General features: G+C 44.2%; 2 protein-coding genes across 5 annotated transcripts; both read right to left on the minus strand.

Moving 5' to 3' along the window:
• Window positions 1–74: 74 nt before the first annotated feature.
• LOC139607179 (F-box only protein 41-like) lies at window positions 75–18,029 on the minus strand. 4 transcript variants are annotated; one of them, XM_071459863.1, is made up of 18 exons: window positions 17,819–18,029; window positions 14,226–17,774; window positions 11,201–11,381; window positions 9,847–10,374; window positions 9,609–9,688; window positions 8,161–8,233; window positions 7,020–7,262; window positions 6,683–6,747; window positions 6,189–6,338; window positions 5,294–5,460; window positions 4,990–5,213; window positions 4,673–4,788; window positions 4,059–4,211; window positions 3,877–3,972; window positions 3,323–3,441; window positions 2,320–2,478; window positions 2,113–2,228; window positions 75–1,532 (listed from the first exon to the last, which is right to left on the minus strand). In XM_071459863.1, the coding sequence occupies exons 3-18, from the start codon at window positions 11,357–11,359 to the stop codon at window positions 1,470–1,472; spliced, it is 2,511 nt and encodes an 836-aa protein (XP_071315964.1). In that variant the 5' UTR covers window positions 11,360–11,381; window positions 14,226–17,774; window positions 17,819–18,029; the 3' UTR covers window positions 75–1,469. The 4 variants fall into 4 exon arrangements, 3 of the variants coding, with proteins under 3 accessions (XP_071315964.1, XP_071315965.1, XP_071315963.1); XM_071459864.1 differs by lacking the exons at window positions 14,226–17,774; window positions 17,819–18,029 and adding an exon at window positions 12,782–13,113 and having other exon boundaries at window positions 11,201–11,373; XM_071459862.1 differs by lacking the exons at window positions 14,226–17,774; window positions 17,819–18,029 and adding an exon at window positions 12,782–13,113.
• LOC139606648 (early growth response protein 4-like) lies at window positions 18,029–19,810 on the minus strand. Its single transcript, XM_071458909.1, has 3 exons — window positions 19,684–19,810; window positions 19,505–19,621; window positions 18,029–19,275 (listed from the first exon to the last, which is right to left on the minus strand). The coding sequence occupies exons 1-3, from the start codon at window positions 19,808–19,810 to the stop codon at window positions 18,029–18,031; spliced, it is 1,491 nt and encodes a 496-aa protein (XP_071315010.1).
• Between the last annotated feature and the right edge of the window lie 2,418 nt (window positions 19,811–22,228).

Raw genomic sequence — 22,228 nt, forward strand, 5'->3', positions numbered from 1 at the left:
GTTTATGACTTGTAATCCTGAATAGTAGTCCCAACAGTCATGCTACTTACTTCAATTGTTTGGATAAGGACAGCAAAAACAACGGTTGTTTATTAATGACACAAAAGTCTCCAAAAACTGATGATAACATGATTTATTGATGGTAAAATGACACATGTAGCACCTGTAGGTTCTATAAAGATGTTGAAAGACACATGATGGATCGACATTTTCATCAACTTCAACACATTTGCAACTTTAACTGATCGATGTCTTTAACGAATGAGTCAATGTGTTTTGTGCTTGTGCAAAAATATTTGTGCATACTTGTGTGTGCTTGTGCTTATTTTTTAAGGTAAAGCTAACAAATAAGGTTTTATATCCTAATTTACTTATTATAATTAATAATAAGTACAACTAAAGGTTTCTATGACGAGAGGTATAACGTTTTAAGGTAGAATAAGGATTTTCTTAAAATTTTGTTGGCTTAATGCTTGAAGGGTAGGTCTGTAAAAGTAAAAGCTATGAATAAAAGGTTTGCTGGTGGAGACTAAGGGTTATTTCAAGGGGGAGTATTGAGTATTGATATTGAAGGGTTAAGGGAAATTAAAGGTTTGAAGTTAGGAAGGGTAAAGGATTTTACCGACTAAAATGTGGTGGGAAAAGGTGTCTGTGACAAATTTAAGAGGAATTAAGATTATGTTGAGGGATTCATTAAGAGATTTAGACAGAATAAGTGAAGTAAAGGTCTTGTTCAGTCTTGATTTAGGATTATCGTCCTACGTTCCTTTTCTTAAAATTAGGAAATTTCAGTAACTGAACAACTCATACAGTTCCTTACCTGAAGTTTTCTTCCACCTTTAAAGTTGCTAAGAAGATTTTCAACATTATTGCCACAAAACAAACTTTCTGAGGTGCTGAGTGACTGAAATATCAGAGTTCTGGGACAGGTTTCAGTTAGCGAAGTGTGTTAGAGCTATAACTTGATTTAACTTCATTCATTCTGTTGATTATGTGAAAATTAAATAAAACCAACAAAGTGTCTTAGCTCGATTGTGCCATGTACTGTTTGTATTAACTTGAGTCACGGGATGTCCTCATTACTCATGTGTGTCTTAATGAGTTTTGATAAACCTCCGCATGCTTGAGGTCTTCATGGGCACTTGGAAATTATGGCAGTTATCAGACACACCTGACTGCTGCAAATATCCTACAGGTGGGTCCTCTGACAGACCCCTGGCTCTAGGAATGCATTATGTCAATGTGGGTCCTCACAAGTAGAGAAGTACAGACATGTATGTGTTACTTTGTGCTGCTGCTTTGGTGAGGACGTATTTCAGTTTTACACCATCAAAGTGAGGACATTTATGCACTGTGAGGACATTTTCCCGTCCTCGCTACTTAACAGTGCTGTTCAAAGGTTAAGACTTAGGGTTAGGGTCCTCACGAGTATAGAAATCCAAATGTTATAGTGTGTGTGTGTGTTGAGGTCAGCAGAATCCTTCTGCTTTAACCTGCAAGACGTCACACAGCCCAGGACGCTTCTGAAGAACCTGAAGAAAAAAAGCACAACATATATAATACATGAAGCATTATTACATGCTGAAAAGTCTGTCTGAGTGTTTGTAACTGATAATAAGCTGTTTCCCAATTCAGGGGCCACATCCTTCAGAGGCTTTATTTAAAGACCGATCACATCACAGTGGCTCTACTACACTGTCCCATTGTGAAGGCTCCTTTAAATGCGTCCCTCTTTTCCAGGGCAACGGAGGTTTCAACAGGTGGATCCTTTGAGACTCAGAGAAACTGAGCCTTAAAATGAGCCGTTAGGACGTCTGGAACTTTGTGATGTCACAACAAAGCAGTTACCACCCTCAGCTATGGCCCAAGCCCTGCCCACCTGGACTCACCATCCAACCTTGCAGAATTTGGTTTATCACTAAGAAAACAGTCAGCCATTGGTTCTTAAAACCACAAATATATCTGATTATGGATATCAACACTTCAAATAAAACACTGGAAAAGTGTAAAATATGGGCTCTTTAAAAAAACATTCTAAAAGAGCATTTCTAATTTTTAATCACCCAGATAACTTATACTCGTCATGTTTTTATTAAGTAAACACACACTCACCTTTAATGTGCTGACAATTTCTCCAAACAGGTGCTGAGCCTCCTGAGTGTCCGGCTCTTCAAAATAATCCGACACTGAGACCTCAACCACAATAGACCTGATGTTGTCACACACTCCTGCGCATGCAGAGGACGCTCTATTAATAATTTACATGTCAAAGAGATGATAAATAATTGTGTGTCCACAGGAAGAGTTAATGCATCTCACTGTGGAACTGCAGGATGGCCTGACCGCTGACAGGTGTGTGTGTCAGGATCAGCGTCTGCAGACTCTTCAGTCCGGCTTTACACAGCTCTGTCGCCACCTGCAGGCCAAGGTCAGTAATGCGCTCCAACTCCAACACCTGCAGGTGAGCACAGGTACGCACTGCACAAAGACACAAAGACACGCACACACACACAGGTAACAACTCTAAATGTGGGAGCTTGTGAACTTTTCTTTACCTGTAGCAGTTTGAAAAAATGATCTTACAAATACCGCTGCAGAAATGACACAAAAACATAAAAAAAGTAAAAAATAATACGATTTTTTATTAAACGTTTTTGTCTGTAGTTTCAGTTTGTAGGAAAATTTCTCTTTTCTCAGTTCTGTGGAAGGTGCATCCTCCCTTAGCCAGAGCCCTGTTTTGCCTTTGCCTATTTTAAAAAATTCAGAGGTGATAAAAAACTTCAGTCCAGAGGTTCATCTACTGAAGAAACGACCAAAAGAAAAAAACACATTTTCTCATTCAGCCTTTTTTTTAAAACTTACATTTAATTCTGTGTTTAAAAATCAAATCAACTTTCAACTTTTGTCACCCATTCTTATGATGGATCAATTCAATCAATGAACCTCTCTTCTGATTGGCTGACTGTTTTCTGAGTGAACCAATAAAAATACAGCAGATTTCTGGTAAACACTCAGAGAAACCAAATCCTGCAAGGTTGGAGCAGTGACTGTTTTGTTATGACATCACAAAGTTCCAGAAGTCCTGATGGCTGGTTTTAAGGCTCAGTTTCTGAATACAGGCTGTGTGCATTTCTCTGTGGACTGAGGCTTTGATACTTTCACAGTATTAATATAGAACCTGGACCTGCTTTATAATCACAAACACATGGACATCTACCTTTAGACTGGATGGAGCTTTAAAGTCATTTCAATACAGAGAGGTGTGTGAGAAAATTTTCAAAAAACATAAAAGCATATGATTTGTTTGTTAACTGTCACTCACCAACAGCAACCAATCCCTGAGTCCCACAGCCGGCCCCGCCCACACTCAGTGAGTGGAGGTGTGGCCAGCATCGACCAATTGTCTGCAGGCAACGGTTTCCAAAACGAGTTGGTTGTTGGCTGTAGGAGAGCCAAGAAGACAGAGATGGGCGAGTAATTAAAAAAGTCATTTGTTACATTAAATGTTAGAGCAGCATTAAACTTTGTCATATTTTGTTCATTCTCATTTACACTCAATTGTCAGTTTATTAGCGACAGCTAAAACTAATCCAACAGTCCAGCTTCATGAGGATATTTATTGAAACTGTTTCCGAGGAGTTGAGACAACTGTGTAATCATTGTGGAGGATATATTTGTATATTTGTGGTGCTCTTGAACTGTATCTTGTCTCTATATTTTACTCTGCCCTCACTCATATAAAAGGAGCCACCTTTAATTATTGTACTCAAACTAAACCCAGTCCCTGGTTCCTCTAACAGTACTTGGTCCCCTGGGAAAGTTCCTTCAGTGGAAACACCCTGTAAGGTTATCTATACCGCATGTGAGTGCACGGACCAGGGGTGAGCCGGCGCCACCTGCAGGCTGCTGATGTTCCTGCAGCCAGCACCCAGGGCCCAGAGAACCTCCTGACCAAGAGGATCTGATGAACTCCTGCATGCACAGACAGGTAAAGAGGTAATGAGTCAGACAGGTAAACAGCCAGACAGGTGAAGTGTCAGACAGATAAATAGACTCACCTGTATGTGAGCGTCTGCAGGTTTCTGCAGTAGCAGCTGGCCAACCACAGCGTCCTGTCAGTGAGGATGTGAGGACACTGAGACACAGACAGGTGGAGCAGACTGCCCCCTGCTGACCGCAGCAGGGCCTCCACCCCCGGCTCTACACTGCCTCTGAAAGACAAAAAACACACAACAAGAACAACTACAATACCCACAATGCACTTAGCACGTTTTTTCTTAATACTCTTTTATGTTTACTTCGTCAGTCCTCCTGTTAGACAACACCTGGGCTCTCACTGAAATTATATGCTGTTACCATGGCAACATGCACATTTTAAGTGTTGGTAGATTTGACATTTTTCCCAGTGTGGCACACACAGTGTTATTCCCTGAGAGACGTAGGTTTTTGGTGTGTGTGTGCTCACGTGGATTTCTAGCTTTGTGAGGACCAATTTTAAACCATCCCTATGAGGACATGTCTACATTGTGAGGACGTTTAGACTAGTGCTTCAAAGGACTGTTTTGAGGTTGAGACTTGGTTTGAAGGCTCAGGTTAGACCTAGGTTTAGGTTAGTATTAGGGCTAAAAAAGTGCCTTATGTCAAAGAGGGTCCTCAGAAGTCTGTGCATTACCTTGTGTTCCTGTGGTAATCCTCCCGCGCCTCGTCAGGTCGTCTGCTTCGTGGCCTCAGGTTGTTGAGAACCACGGACTGAGTTTGAGTGCACCACTGAGACAGAGTGGTCAGGAACTACACACAAAACGCACAACGTTGAAACCAGAAGAAAATTTAATGGATAACTCTGGTGATATTCCATAATATTTCTCCATTTCAACAAATGTGTTGACTAATAATAAGTACAGTTTGATTATGACTTTAACAACAATAAGAGAGTTGATGGAGCTGATGACAGTAACACAAGTCATGATGACACAACGAAGGCTCTCATACCTCTGTCGACACTCTGGCGTTCTCCAGCCGTAGGCGTGTCCAAACCGCTGGGTGCCTTGCAACAAACCGCCAATCAGAGCATACCTCGGCTGCACGCAGTAATGAACGTATGTCCAAATATGTAAATACGCAGAAGAGCCCCGCCCTCAGCCTCAAGGTGTCTGCCCCCAGGTGTCTGTCACCATGACTCCGGGAGGGGGTGGAGCGGAGGGAGGAGGGGACGTCTGCGAGTTGGGGTAGGAAAGACACTAAGCAACAACACCAGAGGAAAAGAAAAATTAAGAATGACAGAGATACAGTTTACCTGATCCAGGTGTGTGTGTCCTGGCAAAGACGAGCCTCCTCATGTCAATGCTGCTCCAACACCTCTCCTCTTCCCCCTCCTCTTCTTCCTCATCCTCCTCTTCCTCAGTGCTGTGATGACGACGGTTTCTTTTGCTCCACGTTCTCCCCCATCCATCCTCCTCTTCCCTGGAAAAGAACAAAGCCAAAACATAAAGGTGTCAAGTTCAGTTAGATACTTGAGGCTTTTTTTGTGAATACATTCATAGTTTCACAATGTTTTTTTTTTTTGTAATGACTGAGCATGGGGAAAAACACTTTTTGGGCCATGTGACCTGCAGTTCTAACTATGGCCACTATGCCAACGTTTAACTCATAGTCAAATTGTGTAATTAGGGTGAAGTCTCCAATACGAAACTGACTTCACTTCAACACTTAATGGCTAAAAGGTAAACACTGTGGTAGGCTGATAGTGAAAATATTTAATACAGACATTTGCAAACTTAATGTTGAAATTATTAAGTGACATAAAAAAAGAAAAAAAAATCCAATTTTGTTAGCTCTTTAGTATTTATTTTATTTATCAAATGCTTTATCTATTGCCAGTTTATTGTGGCCCTTTAAAGCACTTCAGACTGCATCTTTGCACAAAAGGTGTGATATAAATTAAGTTTTTATAATCAAAGGTTTTAAATTAAAATTAAAATTAAATAAAAAATAAATCAAACAGTGGAGTGCACTTGTGGATCACTGCAGCAATAAAGAACTTCAACCACCAGAGGGCAGCAAAAACAAGACTAAAACAGTGTGAAAAATATAATACAAGTATAAAAGCAAGATTCAAATACATTAAATAAATTAAAAGTTAACAACAGGTCTATTGAACAGACACTGTATTTATTACATATTTTACATACCAAAATCTCTCTCTTCTCCCATCTCCTCCTCCTCTCTCGTGTCTAGTCCAGAGTGGAGGGTAAAGAGGGGGGTAGAGATGGACCAAGCCTCCCTCAAAGTCCCACCCCCCCGAGCCCAGAGACAAGGTCCGCATACGCCCAGTCAGACCACTGGGAGAGGCAAAGATACATTGGAGAGATATGCACTATAAATTAGGACTTTCTGAAGTTTCACTGGCTGCAGCAGTGGTTCTGTTTAAAACCAGAAGGCCTATGATCATATATCTAGCTCCAATAATTCTCTTTATCACAGAAACTAGAAATCTGTCAGTCAGTTATTGGCAAAATAGCACAATTATCAGAATCATCTAAATCATATCAAATCTGATGATAAAGAGGTTATGTACTGGACATGCTCGCTCATCCAGCATGATAATATCTTAAAGGTTCAGCTTTTATTACCGCACAAACTTGTGTATATTGTAGAACTGAGGTGCATTATAAGTGTCAGATACCTGTAGTGATGGTTGCTGTACAGCTGCTCTCCCAGTCTGCAGGAACCTGAAACACTGTAACTCCTCTGGGAGAAGAAGAGGAAGATGAAGAGGTATGAAGAGAAGTTAGAGAGGAAGGAGGAGGAGTGGGAAGAGTGAGAAGAGGTAGTGAAAGAGGGGGAAAGAGGAAGATCATGCTGTGTGTGTGTCCATGAGGTGTTGTGTCAGTACATGGGTACAATCTATTTCCACTCCATGAAAAAGACCCAACCCTCCCCTTTACTTATATTCTATTAGATAAAAAGTTTTCCTACACATTTTGTAAGTTAATATTACAGATATTTTAGTTTCTCCTCACCCGGTTGCCGATGGTTCCCTGTATCTTGCTTGCAATGTCATCGTTGCTTCCGTCCAGACTGCGTCCTCCTCGGCCAAGTACAGGTGTGTATACCTGCGCGAGTGCGTACGGGTCAACATACACGTCTGCGTGTGTGCATCTCTCGTTGTGGTGTGTGAAGCGGTCGTGATGTGTGTGTGAGCTGAACCGCAGTAACTGCCTCTCTGCACGATCGGCTCGTTCCAACAACGTCTCGATGAACACCTGGAAAACAAGAACATTTGATTTTTACTGCAAAAAAGGTCCTGATGACGAGTAATGACTAAAAACAAAAAGGTGTGGAGGTCGCATAACATTTACAAACAATTAGCAAGCATAAACTGTTAGCTGCTCAACCCTAATGGCTTTGGTTTTGGTATAGCTAAACACTAAACTGAATGGGTAGCTAACTGAAAAAAATGTTGTAGCCCCAAAACTAAACAGTTAGCTCACCTGGAACAAACCATTTTAGACACTAAACTTGAACAGTTAGCTAACCTGAACCAATTTGTCAAAGCAAGGAAACTGAACCTAAACTGAAACACTTAACCTGAAAAACAGCCACTACATTGAACTAATCTAATCCAAAATAAATTGTTTCGTTAACATGAACAGTTAACAAACCTGAAAAAACTCCTAGCCACTTAACAACCCAAACATTTTGGTTCAATAAATGATATAATTAGCTAATCGATACCATGTTATAGCCACTAAATTGAAGAAAATGTTAGCTGGCAAACGGAACATTCAGCTAACCTGAATTTGTTTTAGCTAATAAACTGAACAGTTAGCTAAACTTAGCTGAGCCAGTTTTTCATAGCCAATAACCTAAAAAACTGTCTAAATTGAAGGGTTAGCTAACTGTTTTAGCTGCTAATTAATCGTACAGTTAGCTAAACAGACCCATATTATTTTAGCCAATAAATCAGCATTAACTCTACATGGATACAGAACATGCACTGGACAGTGTGAGTTATTTCTTTTTAACCTTCTACTCAGAATTCAAGTTTAATAATATCATACATGTATGTCTGGAGAAGTGTTAAAGTCATTAATCTAGATTGTGTTTCTTAGACTGAGACCTCCACACACACATAAAGCAACAAAAAGCAGTAAATCAGACCTGCAGTCTGGTTTTGGCCTCTGCTTCTTTCTCGGCTGTCTCCCTCAGAAAACGCTCAATGTCCACCATTTCCCTGCAAAAACACACATTTCAAAATGTATGACAAACATAATAATAATAATTAAAAAAAACAAGATATTTGAGGAAGTGACGCTGGATTCTGTTCTGTGTTGGATTGGCATTTTCTTGATTAACTGATTAATTGAAAAAACAACAGACAGGGTAATCAATAATAAAAAATAAACGTTACAGTCCTAATAGGATTTACTGCAAGGCTGTTGTAGTCACTGTGACAATTATACAACATTGTCGGGTAATAGGGATTTCGATGCAGACAATTATGTCAGATGAAAACACACAGACACAAACAGCATTAAAAACAAATAACAATATGCAGATATGTGCAGATAAATGAAGCCACACAAGCAGAGTTTCTGACCTTACGACTACAAGCACACACACCCTCAGGGCTGCAGTGCCTCACTGTCATCTTATATTAATCATCACAGCAAACCACAGCCGAGTGTGTGTGTGTGTGTGTGTGTGTGTGTGTGTGTGTGTGTGTGTGTGTGTGTGTGTGTGTCTCCAGTGAGGCAGACCAAACATGACGCTCCCTGTGTCTGTGCATCATGTTGTTTCTCTGTTCAGTACATTTTGAGCTGTGGTTCAGACACCGTGCAAAACATGATCCAAGATAAAATACAGGATATTTCAAAATTAGAGCAATAACTCAGAAACAAAAGGAGACCATAGAGTAGGAATATTAAGATCACTCTATACTGCATTTTAACCATCAAATCAATATGGCTGCACTATGTCTACAGAATAGTATTTTCATGCCCAAAGCACAAAACCATTACTTCACTTCATCCAGGTTTTTGTACTAATGTCACTGCACTATCACTGCTGCTATTACGCTTCAATGTCCTCTAAAGCAGGTCTAGGTTCTATATTAATACTGTGAAAGTATCAAAGCCTCAGTCCACAGAGAAATGCACACAGCCTGTATTCAGAAACTGAGCCTTAAAACCAGCCGTCAGGACTTCTGGAACTTCGTGATGTCACAACAAAGCAGCCACCACCCTCAGCCATGCCCCAAGCCCCGCCCACCTGGACCCATCATCCAACTTCACTAGGTTTGGTTTCTCTGAGTGTTTACCTGAAATCTGCTATATCTTTATTGGATCACTCAGAAAACAGTCAGCCAATCAGAAGAGAGGCTCAGATCCTCTCCTCTGATTGGCTGACTGACCTGTTGTTACTAGAGCTCCAGAGAGAAGCCTGAGAGAGGAGATGTAAAACTACACTGAGATGGTTTTTGGTTCTTAAACCACAGATATATCTTCTGATGGAGATCAACACTTCAGATGAAACAGGAAAAGTGTAGAACATGGGACCTTTAAAAACTACAGTCTGTGCTACAGACAGACAAAGAAACAGATACTGACTGTTGTCGTTCATTCAGCTCCTTCTCTTTTCCTCTCAGATCTTTCTTTAATCGCTCCATCATCTCCATGGCAGCTGAGACCTGAAAGAAACAAAATGCTGTTAAAACACTCCAACAATCAATTTACAAAATGTCTTAAAAATTATGTTTAAAAACAGGTGAAATGGATATTTTATCTTTTTCACGGCTGAATGTAATTAGACACCATGACATCATTTTAGCGTCGCAGCTCCACCCACCTGTCTGGACAGATATGCCGCCCTCTCCTCTACCTCCTGTTTCTCACTTCTCAGTCGTTCCCCCTCCCACCTCTCCCGCTCTAGCTCCGCCTCCCTTCTCTGTAGGGCCACCTTCAGTCTGTCTATGCGACGGTTCACCCTCTCCTCCACCTCTGCGAACGTCCGGGCAATTTTACGGTCCAGCCCCAGCCCCAACCGCTCCTCCAGCCCAATCCCCACTGACAGCCCAAACTCCAGGACCCCGACTTCTCCAAGCTCCTTCCCAGGAAACGACTCCAGAGAACCGGGGAGGGCCAGAGCAGTGGAGGGGTCCTCTGTATGTCCTGTGGAGGCTGGAGGGGCACGATCTGAAGAGCCAAACATTTCCCTGAGCAGTTGGATGGAGGCAGACGACGAGGCGAGATCCAGGCAGGCCAGCTGCAGGGGGAAGCTGCGGGGCTCCATGCCCAGAGAGGAGCTCTGTCTTTGGGATACAGCAGGGCTGGGTAGTGGGAGAAGAACACCTGGTCTAGAGCTTCTGACCCGAGCCTGAAATGTAAGATACGGTTTATGCTGACCTGACTGCGTGTGGTCAGATTATGGTCCAGTCACCTCAGCATTTTAAAGAGCAAGATCAGCTCATCTCACTGGAAGCTGCACAAAGTAAATCTTTGTGAAAATGATGATGAATGTGCCTCTTAGCCAAGGTTACATCTTTAAATATCTAGTTTTGTGCGACCACGAAAAAACTGAGCTTTTTGGCATTTTTGCTTGAAAATATTTTATATTTAAGGTAATATAAAGGTAATATGAAGGTCCCATATTTTACACTTTTCTAGTGTTTGTTTAAAGTGCTGATATTCTGCTGCCACCGCGACCCGACCCCAGATAATCAGAGGAGAGGATCTGAGCCTCTCTTCTGATTGGCTGACTGTTTTCTGCATGATCCAATAAGAATACAGCAGATTTCAGGTAAACACTCAGAGAAACCAAATCCTGCAAGTTTGGATGGTGGGTCCAGGTGGGCGGGGCTTGGGACCCTGGTTTTAAGGCTCAGTGTCTGAATACAGGCTGTGTGCATTTCTCTGTGGACTGAGGCTTTGATACTTTCACAGTATTAATATAGAACCTAGACCTGCTTTATAATCACAAACATCTACCTTTAGACCAGATGAGACCTGTAATAGAAAAATTACAAAATGTCCTGTTGAGATAACAGAACTGAATATCACTGGGTTTGTGTAAAACAAGATATTTTAAGATGTCACCTTGGGCTTTGAGAGAAACTGTGCTCTGCATTTTTCACCATTTTCCAAAAATGTACCTAATTAATGTGGAAAATAATGATCAGGTTACTCTGTGATGTATGAATTACCTGCGACAGCACCAGCAGGGTCTCGTAGGTGTGTCGGCTGACCAGGTGAGCCTGGAGCTCAGGTACAGACGAGAAACGAAACTTGTCACCACAACGAGGACAAAAGTAGGGCAGCTCCGAGAAAGAGGAGGAGGAGGATGAAGAGGAGGAGGAAGACATGATTCACCAGGGAGCTGCAGACCTGGAAGATAAAACAGGAACACGTCAGAAAACAAAGGCGACTCTGCAGCAGAGGTAGTGACTGGAAATACTGGAGATCTACTCCCTCTGCACACACTGTCTCACAGAGCGAGTCACCCTGAGGAGAAACTGGGTCAGTGTGTGTGTGTGCTACATAATTGATTTTTTTTTTAAGATAAAAATTTAATGAGACTGAAATCTGCAGATTAAAAAGAGGGAAACGTGTGGGACTCGTTCACAGAGTTTGAGGACATGTCAGTCGCTTCCATACACGTCCCGCTCCCCGTCTGCTGGATTTGACATTAGCGGGACATGTGTGTCAGCGTTTCCCTGTGATGCTAATTGCTAAGTGAAGCGTCTCCCACCCCACTGACTGTCTCCTGGTCCACCCCATGCAGAGGAATTTTAAATATGGATGAATGAGCCTGAAGAAAGAAACGTCTGGGGCGTGGACTCTCTCCTCATACAGTGCATCTATTAACCCTGTGTGTCATGGATCTGTCAAACACAAACTTCAGTTAAAGAGCTCAAACGGCGTCTGGTCGGATTTCTTGATTGTTATTGTGATTTTCATTGTTAATGAAGAAGCTATTTAAACCTAAACCTGAGCGAGTCGTGTTTGTGTCTGAACGTACTGGGACCAAACCTCAAAGGCAAAGCTGTGCATTTAGTGAAAGGGTCTCTCAGACTGACACCGCTCATGGATGTGATCGATCATCTCCTCGATTGATCCGTCCAGAGATGATAAGACGAACTGTTCCTCGGTCGGAGACTCCAGAGAATTACAGTCCTGCACATTCCCCGTAGAGCAGCATGTGAAACAACTGATCGATTGTTCATCTCAGAAAAATTATACGCAAACTATTTTAAGAATTAATTAATCATTAGTCAGTTTTTCTGCCCAGATCATATTTGTGAGAATTACCTGCTTTTCTTTTTCTTATTTAAAGGTGAACTCAATATTTTGGGTTCTTCCACTGTCTCTCTGACAATTAAACCATTTAAAGACATTTTTTAAAGTAAATTTTATAAACCAAACAATTAATAATCTGATTAATTTCCTAAAATGTCAATTTTCTTTTAAGCAAAGAAAAATGTTCATTTTTATTTTATCTTGAGTCAAATTTAACCAACTGCAGCGATTAGTCGATTGATCGACTCGTCAGTCAAGGAAAATTAATCAGAAACTATTTTGGTAATCAAATTATTGTTTTTCTAATTAATCGAGCAAAACCTGACATCTGACGTCACCGTGGACCGTGGGAACTGTTGACAGACATTTTTATTATTTTATATTTAAACTGATCGATGGTCAATGGAGAAAATAATCTGCAGATCAATCGATAATGAAAATAATCAGATAAAGTCCTTATCGATGACTGCCCCCGGTAAATAACTCACCTGTAGAAAGCGGTGATCTGGCATCAAGCGCGCGGCTTCATGCTGAAATCCGTTGCCATGGTTTCCCGCCTTCCCGCCCTGGGTTCCAGTCCATGATCGATCGGATCGATCCGGTCCGACCGAGACGGTGTCCTGCACGAGCATCGGCGGGAAACGCTGTGAGAGTGTGTGTGTGTGTGTGTGTGTGTTCCAACCGCCGCCCCTCGTGCTGCCTCTGACGTAGGAGCCGCGTGACGTGTCAGCGCTGATGGCGGACGCGATTATTAATTCACCGATCATCAGATTATCGATCATCAGATTATCGATCATCTAAGACACTAAACTCCAGAGCAGTGGTGCTCACCTCCACTTCCCTCCGGGGGAAACATAAACAACCGTGGTTCCTGATTAATACGTACAAACATCATTTCCGGTTTTTCACGGAAGAAACGACTGGAATTTACGTAACAACGTTGTTATATCAGGTCATTTATATTTTTATATTGAAAGGTTTCACATTTTGAGAATAATTTATAAAGTGTAAAAAGGCATCAGGACTGTGACTAAACCACAGTTTGTTTTATTATTAATATTTATTCTCATTATTATGTAACTAACCTTTTATTTTATGCTGCTTTATATCAGCCCACTATATAAAATCTTTATAATTATTATTATCAATTTATAAAATCTGAAAGCTTTACTTACTTTTCAGATTCAGATTTTATGTTATGAACGTTTGCTCAGATTATAAACTACAGCGTAAAGTATTAAGATTTCATCAGAGGTTTTGTGATTAGTGTCTAGTACTAACAGCCACATGTCTGATGTGTATCAGTTGTTATCAGTTTACATGGTTTCATTAAGACAACTGCTTGAGGACCGATGGAAACCTAACATTAGAAAAAGTCCAAAAGCTGAAACCAGATCAGTGAATCACTGAATTTTTTATTCTTTCCCATCAGTGACCCATGGGGCCTCTTTGGAGGGGCCCGGCCCCTCAGTGGGAACAACTGGACTAAAGTACCAAGATGTATATACAGTGAACGGTTATACTGTTGGAAGATCAGTGCATTAGGATTAATAATGTAATTTATCACATCAGTCTGACAGGATGAGTTTCTGCAAAATAAAGGCTTTTACTTTCTATACCTGTGGTACATTTAGTTGATAATACGTCTTCACTTTTACTTTGGAATACTACTACATTGTGGTATTAGTACTTCGACTTAAAAAGCATTCAGAGTGATTTTCCCACCACACACAAAAGCAACCACACCACACTGTGGTCGAGGCAGACCCCCCCATCCTGAGCCCGGCTCTGGTGGAGGCTTCTTCCTGTTAAAAGGTTTTCCTCCCCCCATCAGAGTGCTTTCTCTGATGTATTTGCACTGTGCAACAATCATTTCAATGACAACAACAGAAAACAGAAATGGTGATGCAAGTCTACAGAATGAACACTTACTTGGTCAGACTTCAGTGGTGAAAGAGCCGCAGTGCTGCTGGTGATCACTGGAGGGCGCCGAGAGCCTGCAGAGTGGGACAGGTGTGTGCTTCTGTACAGAGGGAGGGATTACTGGTTCTACCCTGTTGATGTTCTGTGTTTTCCTTATTGGCATCAGATTCCATGCACAGACTCAAACCAACACTCAGAGTCTAACAAGGGTGTTATCACAGCCTGAGCCATGAAGAGCCATTGTTTCCAAAAACTATTAAAACACATTTTAAGGTTAAAATGACTCTTTAGGAAAATACTGAGACTCTTAAAACAAGGAACTATATATTTATGAACTCTTATAAAGATTTACATATTCAGTGGGGGTCAGTGGGCCTGGAGCTGAGAGCGGCAGAGTCAGGAAGTGTTGGGAGACGAGCACCCTGTTGGTCGGGTCTGAACATGGGCTTTAAAGGACTGTTAGCGTCTCCTGTTGGAGACACACGAACACTGTGACACAAAGTGACGACAGACGTTGTGACAGACATTTGTGACAGTGATGAAAACATGTATTCTGGTGTGGAAAAGGACTGAGAGCAGTTTGTCCATCTTCACTGTGAAAATGAGACTGGTGAAACTTGAGTTTTTGGGCTGCTGTTACCATAGCAACACAGCCTTCACAGTTCATAAAACTGGACAAGCTGTTAAACCGACAGAACTAATAGAACCATTTGTTGCCTGGCAACAACAGCCTGTTGATGAATGGTACAGGAAGATCAGAACAGTCTGTGATGATGATGATGATGATGATGAAGGAGCTGACTGGATTCTCAGTGCTGTTTGTTTATAGTGATGAAGATGATGGTGACGGTGATGATGATGATGATGATGAAGAAGCTGACTGGGCTCTCAGTGCTGTTTGTTTATAGTGATGAAGATGATGGTGACGGTGATGATGACGGTGATGATGATGAAGGAGCTGACTGGGCTCTCAGTGCTGTTTGTTTATAGTGATGAAGATGATGGTAACGATGATGATGATGATGATGATGAAGAAGGAGCTGACTGGACTCTCAGTGCTGTTTGTTTATAGTGATGAAGATGAAGACGATGATGATGATGATGATAATGAAGATGAGGATGATGAAGCAGCTGACTGGCCTCTCAGTGCTGTTTGTTTATGGTGATGAAGATGAAAATGATTAACATAATGATCGTAATGATCACGATGATGATGAAGATGATGATGATGAAGGAGCTGACTGGGCTCTCAGTGCTGTTTGTTTATAGTGATGAAGATGATGGTGACGGTGATGATGATGATGATGAAGGAGCTGACTGGGCTCTCAGTGCTGTTTGTTTATAGTGATGAAGATGAAAATGATTAACATAATGATCGTAATGATGAAGATGATGATGAAGATGATGATGATGATGAAGGAGCTGACTGGGCTCTCAGTGCTGTTTGTTTATAGTGATGAAGATGATGGTGACGGTGATGATGATGATGATGATGAAGGAGCTGACTGGGCTCTCAGTGCTGTTTGTTTATAGTGATGAAGATGATGGTGACGGTGATGGTGGTGATGATGATGATGATGATGATGATGATGATGAAGGAGCTTACTGGGCTCTCAGTGCTGTTTGTTTATAGTGATGAAGATGATGGTGACGGTGATGATGATGATGATGAAGGAGCTGACTGGGCTCTCAGTGCTGTTTGTTTATAGTGATGAAGATGATGGTGACGGTGATGATGACGGTGATGATGATGAAGGAGCTGACTGGGCTCTCAGTGCTGTTTGTTTATAGTGATGAAGATGATGGTGACGGTGATGATGATGATGATGAAGGAGCTGACTGGGCTCTCAGTGCTGTTTGTTTATAGTGATGAAGATGAAAATGATTAACATAATGATCGTAATGATGAAGATGATGATGAAGATGAAGATGATGAAGGAGCTGACTGGACTCTGGTTGCTGTTTGTTTATGATGATGATGATGAGGATGATGATGTTGATGATGATGATGATGATGAAGGAGCTGACTGGGCTCTCAGTGCTGTTTGTTTATAGTGATGAAGATGATAACGATGAAGATGATGATGATGATGATAATGAAGATGAGGATGATGAAGATGATGAAGGAGCAGACTGGACTCTGGTTGCTGTTTGTTTATGATGATGATGATGAGGATGATGATGTTGATGATGATGATGATGATGAAGGAGCTGACTGGGCTCTCAGTGCTGTTTGTTTATAGTGATGAAGATGATGACGATGACGATGAAGATGATGATGATGATGATGATAATGAAGATGAGGATGATGAAGATGAAGATGATGAAGATGATGAAGGAGCAGACTGGACTCTGGTTGCTGTTTGTTTATGATGATGATGATGATGAGGATGATGATGTTGATGATGATGATAATGAAGATGAGGATGATGAAGATGATGAAGGAGCAGACTGGACTCTGGTTGCTGTTTGTTTATGATGATGATGATGAGGATGATGATGTTGATGATGATGATGATGATGAAGGAGCAGACTGGACTCTGGTTGCTGTTTGTTTATGATGATGATGATGAGGATGATGATGTTGATGATGATGATGATGATGAAGGAGCAGACTGGACTCTGGTTGCTGTTTGTTTATGATGATGATGATGAGGATGATGATGTTGACGATGATGATGATGATGATGAAGGAGCTGACTGGGCTCTCAGTGCTGTTTGTTTATAGTGATGAAGATGATGACGATGAAGATGATGATGATGATGATAATGAAGATGAGGATGATGAAGATGAAGATGATGAAGATGATGAAGGAGCAGACTGGACTCTGGTTGCTGTTTGTGGGCGGTTTATTGACAGCAGCAGCCTCCATGCAGAGCGAGGGAACAGTAACCTGCACAGCCAGGTGAGCTACTGGGAGCTCGGCTCACACGGAGCAGGTGAGTCTGATCTTCACACCTGCTCCACTCAGTCCGTAAACAGGATTCACAGTCATTTCATAGAAAAGTGACATCTTAGCACATGAACGTTCCAGAGTTGTTCTGTACAAACACACTCTCACTGTAAAACATGAAGAGGTAGACAAGTAGAAAAATAGAGATATCTTACAAACATGGAGCTCCTCAGTTCAAATATAAGGCGGGTCGACATAAAAACATCTGAGTCAAACAGGAACAGAAGCACGACATTCTGACGCCAACATTCACAGGTTCTGCACCGTTCACGTCCTCATGCACAGAAGTAGCAAGTTCATATTTTACAGTAAAACCTGGATGCTCCACCTCAGCCCCCCCCAGAGGCCGGACCCCCAGAGGCCGGACCCCCAGAGGCCGGACCCCAGAGGCCGGACCCCCAGAGGCCGGACCCCAGAGGCCGGACCCCAGAGGCCGGACCCCCCACACCTGCAGAGCCACACGGCAAGAAGCGTCTCAGGAAACAGCCTGGAGAAGGTCACAGCACCGTGATGATCAGGAGGTAAAGCGGCTGGTCCAGGGTCACACCTGAGCCCTGGCAGGAAGTCTTTAAACCCCGCCCCCAACCACCTGCTCCTCCTCCTCCTGCTCCTCCTCCTGCTCCTCCTCCTGCTCCTCCCCCCCCCCACAGTCCTGCAGTGGACTGTCTGGTCCACATGCTCCTTCAGAGCAGCCAAACCGGGACCTCAGTCCTCTGAACACCTGTCAACACCTGCCACTTCTTCTTCGGGGCTTCTGCTAAAATCGCCTTCAGTGAGACGTCACATGGAAACGTCACTCTGACGCTTTCCGGTTAACTCTCCTCTCACCGGCCAACCCACCGGGACCGGGTCAGCTGCTCAGACCCCGGGCGCGTTCAGGGCCAGGGAGTAGGCGGCCATCATCTGCGCGCGCAGCTGCTGCTTCACGTGCACGCGCCCGTGCCTCTTCCTCTCGTCGCTGCGCGCGAACCTCTTCCCGCACACGTCGCACGAGAACGGCTTCTCTCCGGTGTGCGTGCGCGTGTGCGTGGTCAGGTGGTCGCTGCGGCTGAAGCTGCGCGCGCAGATGCTGCACTGGAACGGCTTCTGGCCCGTGTGGATGCGCACGTGCCTGTTCAGCTCGTCCGAGCGCGAGAAGCGGCGCTCGCAGCCCTGCACGGAGCACGGGAACGGCTTGGCCTTCAGGCCGCTCTTGGCGGGAACTCTCCGGGCCCCGCGGGACAGTTTGGGGGCTCCGGCCGCGTGCCCGCCCCCCACGGTGACCATCGGGAACGCGCCCTGCAGGAGCGAGGACAGCAGCTGGGCGTCCAGGGTGGAGGGCAGGGGGGCCCCGGGGAGGGCCAGGGGGGCCCCGGGGAAGGGCAGGGGGGCCCCGGGGAGGGCCAGGGGGGCCCCGCTCTGCGCCGGCTCCGCCTTCACTGCCGGTCTGCTGATGACGTAGCTGCCGGGATCCCCCGCGGTGAGCGGCGCGGCCGACAAGCTCCTCAGCCAGTCCTCCAGCCCCAGCGGCTCCGCCTTCACCTCGCAGCCGGGCCTCGGCTCGCCCTGGCCGGCCTCGGCGCTCAGCAGAGACTCGATGAAATCGGCCACGTCCACCTGTTGCTCCAGAGCCGACAGCGGCAGGAGGGAGTCGGCGCCGGCCGCGAACAGAGCGTCGGTCCCGCTGGTGGAGGACGGTCCGCAGCCGCCGCTGCAGCTGGAGGTCACAGGCTCGCTCTTCACCGCCGCTGGCTGCGAGAGGGAGGCGGGGGCCAGCTGCTGGGCTGCAGCCGGGGGGGGGGCGCTCATGTCCGGGCTGGGGGACACGCAGGGAGCCGGAGCGAAGAGCGGGGGCGCCGGGGAGGCTGTGGCCGGGGAGGGGGCCGCAGAGGACGGGGTGGACCCGCCGCTCTGATGCTCCATGTCGGTGCAGATCCCGACGATCTCCGTGATCATGTTGAGGATCGCGTCCGCGGTGCTGCTCAGCCCGGCCGCCGCGGGGGAGGGCTCCGGCTCCGGGAAGAAGCTGCCGCTGTAGCCGAGGGAGGGCGAGAGGGTGTCCGAGGAGCACTCGCTGAAGTCGGAGAAGAAATCTGAGTCAGAGGCGTCAGTTCCCGGAGAGAAAACTGAGGAGGGAGAGAGAGAGGGAGAGAGAGAGAGAGAGAGAGAGAGGGAGAGAGAGAGAGGGAGAGAGAGAGAGAGAGAGGGAGAGAGAGGGAGAGAGAGAGGGAGAGAGAGAGAGAGGAGGGGTGTTATTGTCATTGCATAATATCTGCTCAGTGGGCAGCTGAGCAGCCTACACACACAAATCAATCTGAAGTGAAGATGCCGGAGCCTCTGCAGCCTCATCTTCACCATCCTCATCTTCATCATCATCCTCATCACCCTCATCTTCATCATCCTCATCATCACCATCTTCATCACCATCCTCATCCTCAGTGAGCAGTGGCTCATTAGGAGCCTCACCTGCAGCTGTGCAGCAGGTGGATGTTTCACATGTTTCTGATTGGTTACTGAAGAACACACACACACACCTTGGCAGAAAGGTGAGCCCACGTCAGACTCCGCGCCGTCGCTGGGGCTCGAGCCCACGCTGTCCACCCAGGCGCTGCACGCGACCTCAAACTCCGACATGAAGCTGTCCTCGCGCTCCAGAAGCATCTCGGTCGGTGTCGTTTGGTCGGAAGTAAAACGTGAGAATCAGCTGATGAGCTCCGGTAAACCCAGACGGGAGGACGCACCGGTTTCAGCAGCTCGGGCCGGGTCGGGGATTCCCTGTCGTCGTTAAAGATCCCGTTATTAATCCGCTGCCGGAGCCGTGAGTGTTCCGTTGGTCGGTGAGGCTGAAGATGCTGGGCTCCCTCCGCCCGCTGCCGCTTTTATACTCTCCGTCTCCTTGGTGACTCCCGGCCCGGCCTTATTGGTCGGGATTCCCCCCGCCGTGCGCTTCGCAGCTGCCCAAACATGGGCAGCATCCGGTCGTGACGGCGGGTATCCCCATACCATAAAAGGAAAGGCGGGAAAGCAACGTAGAGCAGAGAGGGGTTCCCTTCACTGCGGCAGCAGAGAGAGATTATACAACCAGGAGGGCAGGATGGAGGCAGAGATGTCGGGTGGAGGGATGCAGCACAGGATGGACGGATGATGAAGAGCAGAATTATCTTCACTGAAGTTGTTGTTGACGCATTAATAAAGAGACACCTGATGTGTGTCCTGGGAGCCTCGGGCAGACACAGCATCACCTTTCCACAAGATATCTTCACCTTACATCATCTGAAAGTGTAGTTTTATTTGCCTCTGTTTGGTTTCGTTGAGGATATGAACCTTTGAGGTGATGCTTTACATTAAGTGACATTTTCTTTTGCACAGGCAGGTGCAAATTGCCAAGAAGGTCAGCTCATGTGTTGGTAATCACATATCCATTGATTTATTTATTGGTTTATTTCACAGGGACTGTGCACATGAATAAACAATGCTGTGAGTGAAGATTTCCCACCTGCAGTCACCCTAGAAACAGAATATAAGAATAAAGGTTAAAATTACAAAGTTAATGATCATTTATAACCATGCAGAGCAATAATGAAAAGAGGATATTAATGTTACAGGAAATTATTATACTACAGGTACTGTTTAAAGCATGCAACACAGAAACACAGAATAAAGGAGACACAAAGCAACAAACTGGGGAATATTACTGGCCATTAATAGAAACATAAGGTGATAAAATATAAAGATCAAGCTATTACAAAGATAAACTGACAGAATTATGATGGATTTAAAGACATTTGATGATATTTCTGGTGGAACATGTCTCTTAATGCATGAAAATAACAAAACCAAATGCAGAAATATCAAAGGGGACATATTAGGCCGATGTTCCTGAAACCCTGCAGACGATCTGTGAAGAGGCTGATCTGATTTCTATCATGAACAGTGAGGAAACAGCGTTTCTGTCTGTTTTCTGCCTGCGTCGCACTGAGGAGCAGTTTCAGCACCACGGAGAGCTCTGCAGTGCTGCAGAGAGGCCGAGAGACATAGAGAGAAAACAGGGAGGGAGAGAGAGAGAGGGAGGGAGGGAGGTAGAGAGATTATCACATATTACTGCCCCACATATGACATTCCTGCACATCACCGTTTAGCCACCGTGATGCTGTCGCCATAGTAACGAGGAGAGATTCAGAGGAGGCGTTATGTAAAATGGAGTCAGGAATAGAAGCGGCGAGGTTTACCTTTCATTAGAATTTGAATTATCGTCGTTGTTGTTGCCTCTGACATGAATCACAAGAGTGAGTCCACAGCAGAAGCTCAGTCGTGTCAGTGATGCTGACGTTTCTGAACGTGAGCGGAAGATTAACGATCATTTAGTCACAATAAACATAAGGTTTAAAGTTCAAAGCTATTTTATGTCCCCACTGGAAATCAGAGAGAGATGAAATGAAAGTGTTCTGTTAAACTGGAGGGTTCCTAAAATAAACAGGATGCACATGTACATAATTTCACCGTTTCGTCATTAAGTAGCTCCAGTTTTGATGAACTTGTACTGAACATTTATACTTTGACTTGACTCGGAGGAAGAAATACTCGTCCTTGTCTTAAGTTAAAGTACTGAGACCACAACCTAAAAATACTCCATCACAAATAAAAGTCCTACACGACAATTCCCACTGATGTAAAAGTAAATAAATATTATCAGCTAAATGTATTGAAGTATTAAAAGTAAAAATACCTAATATAAAGGTCATTAATCCCGAGTCACTGATGCTACAGCAATATTTTAAAGTTGCAACAGGTGGAGCTGGCTTTAACTACTTAGTCCAGTGGTTCCCAACCTGAGGGTCTGGCCCCTCCAACAGGACACTAGATAAATCTGAGGGGTCAAAAAACAAAAAAAACTGAGCTCTTCTTCTTTTTTTATTTTTATTTTTTTATTTGTTGAGGCAAAAGTGAGACAAAGAAAGTTATTTAACATATATAACATGAACTACTGCAGTGGGACAAAACAACTGACTGCTTTGTTGTTGCTATAATTTATATTCTGGCTGCAGAAATTTATATTTGACTTGTATAGATTTTGATTCA

This window comes from Trachinotus anak, unplaced genomic scaffold, assembly GCF_046630095.1.
Source record: "Trachinotus anak isolate AG129_WGS33_773 ecotype Australia unplaced genomic scaffold, CSIRO_AGI_Tana_v1 ptg000023l, whole genome shotgun sequence".
Lineage (NCBI taxonomy): Eukaryota > Metazoa > Chordata > Actinopteri > Carangiformes > Carangidae > Trachinotus > Trachinotus anak.

What these genes read in the sequence shown, in the direction of transcription:
- LOC139607179 (XM_071459863.1), bottom strand. Translation starts at nt 11,359, where the DNA reads ATGTCTTCCTCCTCCTCTTCATCCTCCTCCTCCTCTTTCTCGGAGCTG. An exon ending in ACGCCAGAGTGTCGACAGAG is followed by an intron (nt 4,789 to 4,989) that starts GTATGAGAGCCT and finishes TTTTGTGTGTAG; the next exon opens with TTCCTGACCACTCTGTCTCA. An exon ending in GATTACCACAGGAACACAAG is followed by an intron (nt 4,212 to 4,672) that starts GTAATGCACAGA and finishes TTTGTCTTTCAG; the next exon opens with AGGCAGTGTAGAGCCGGGGG.
- LOC139606648 (XM_071458909.1), bottom strand. Translation starts at nt 19,810, where the DNA reads ATGCTTCTGGAGCGCGAGGACAGCTTCATGTCGGAGTTTGAGGTCGCG. An exon ending in GGGCTCACCTTTCTGCCAAG is followed by an intron (nt 19,622 to 19,683) that starts GTGTGTGTGTGT and finishes CCTGCTGCACAG; the next exon opens with CTGCAGGTGAGGCTCCTAAT. An exon ending in TGATGATGAAGATGAGGATG is followed by an intron (nt 19,276 to 19,504) that starts GTGAAGATGAGG and finishes CTCCCTCCTCAG; the next exon opens with TTTTCTCTCCGGGAACTGAC.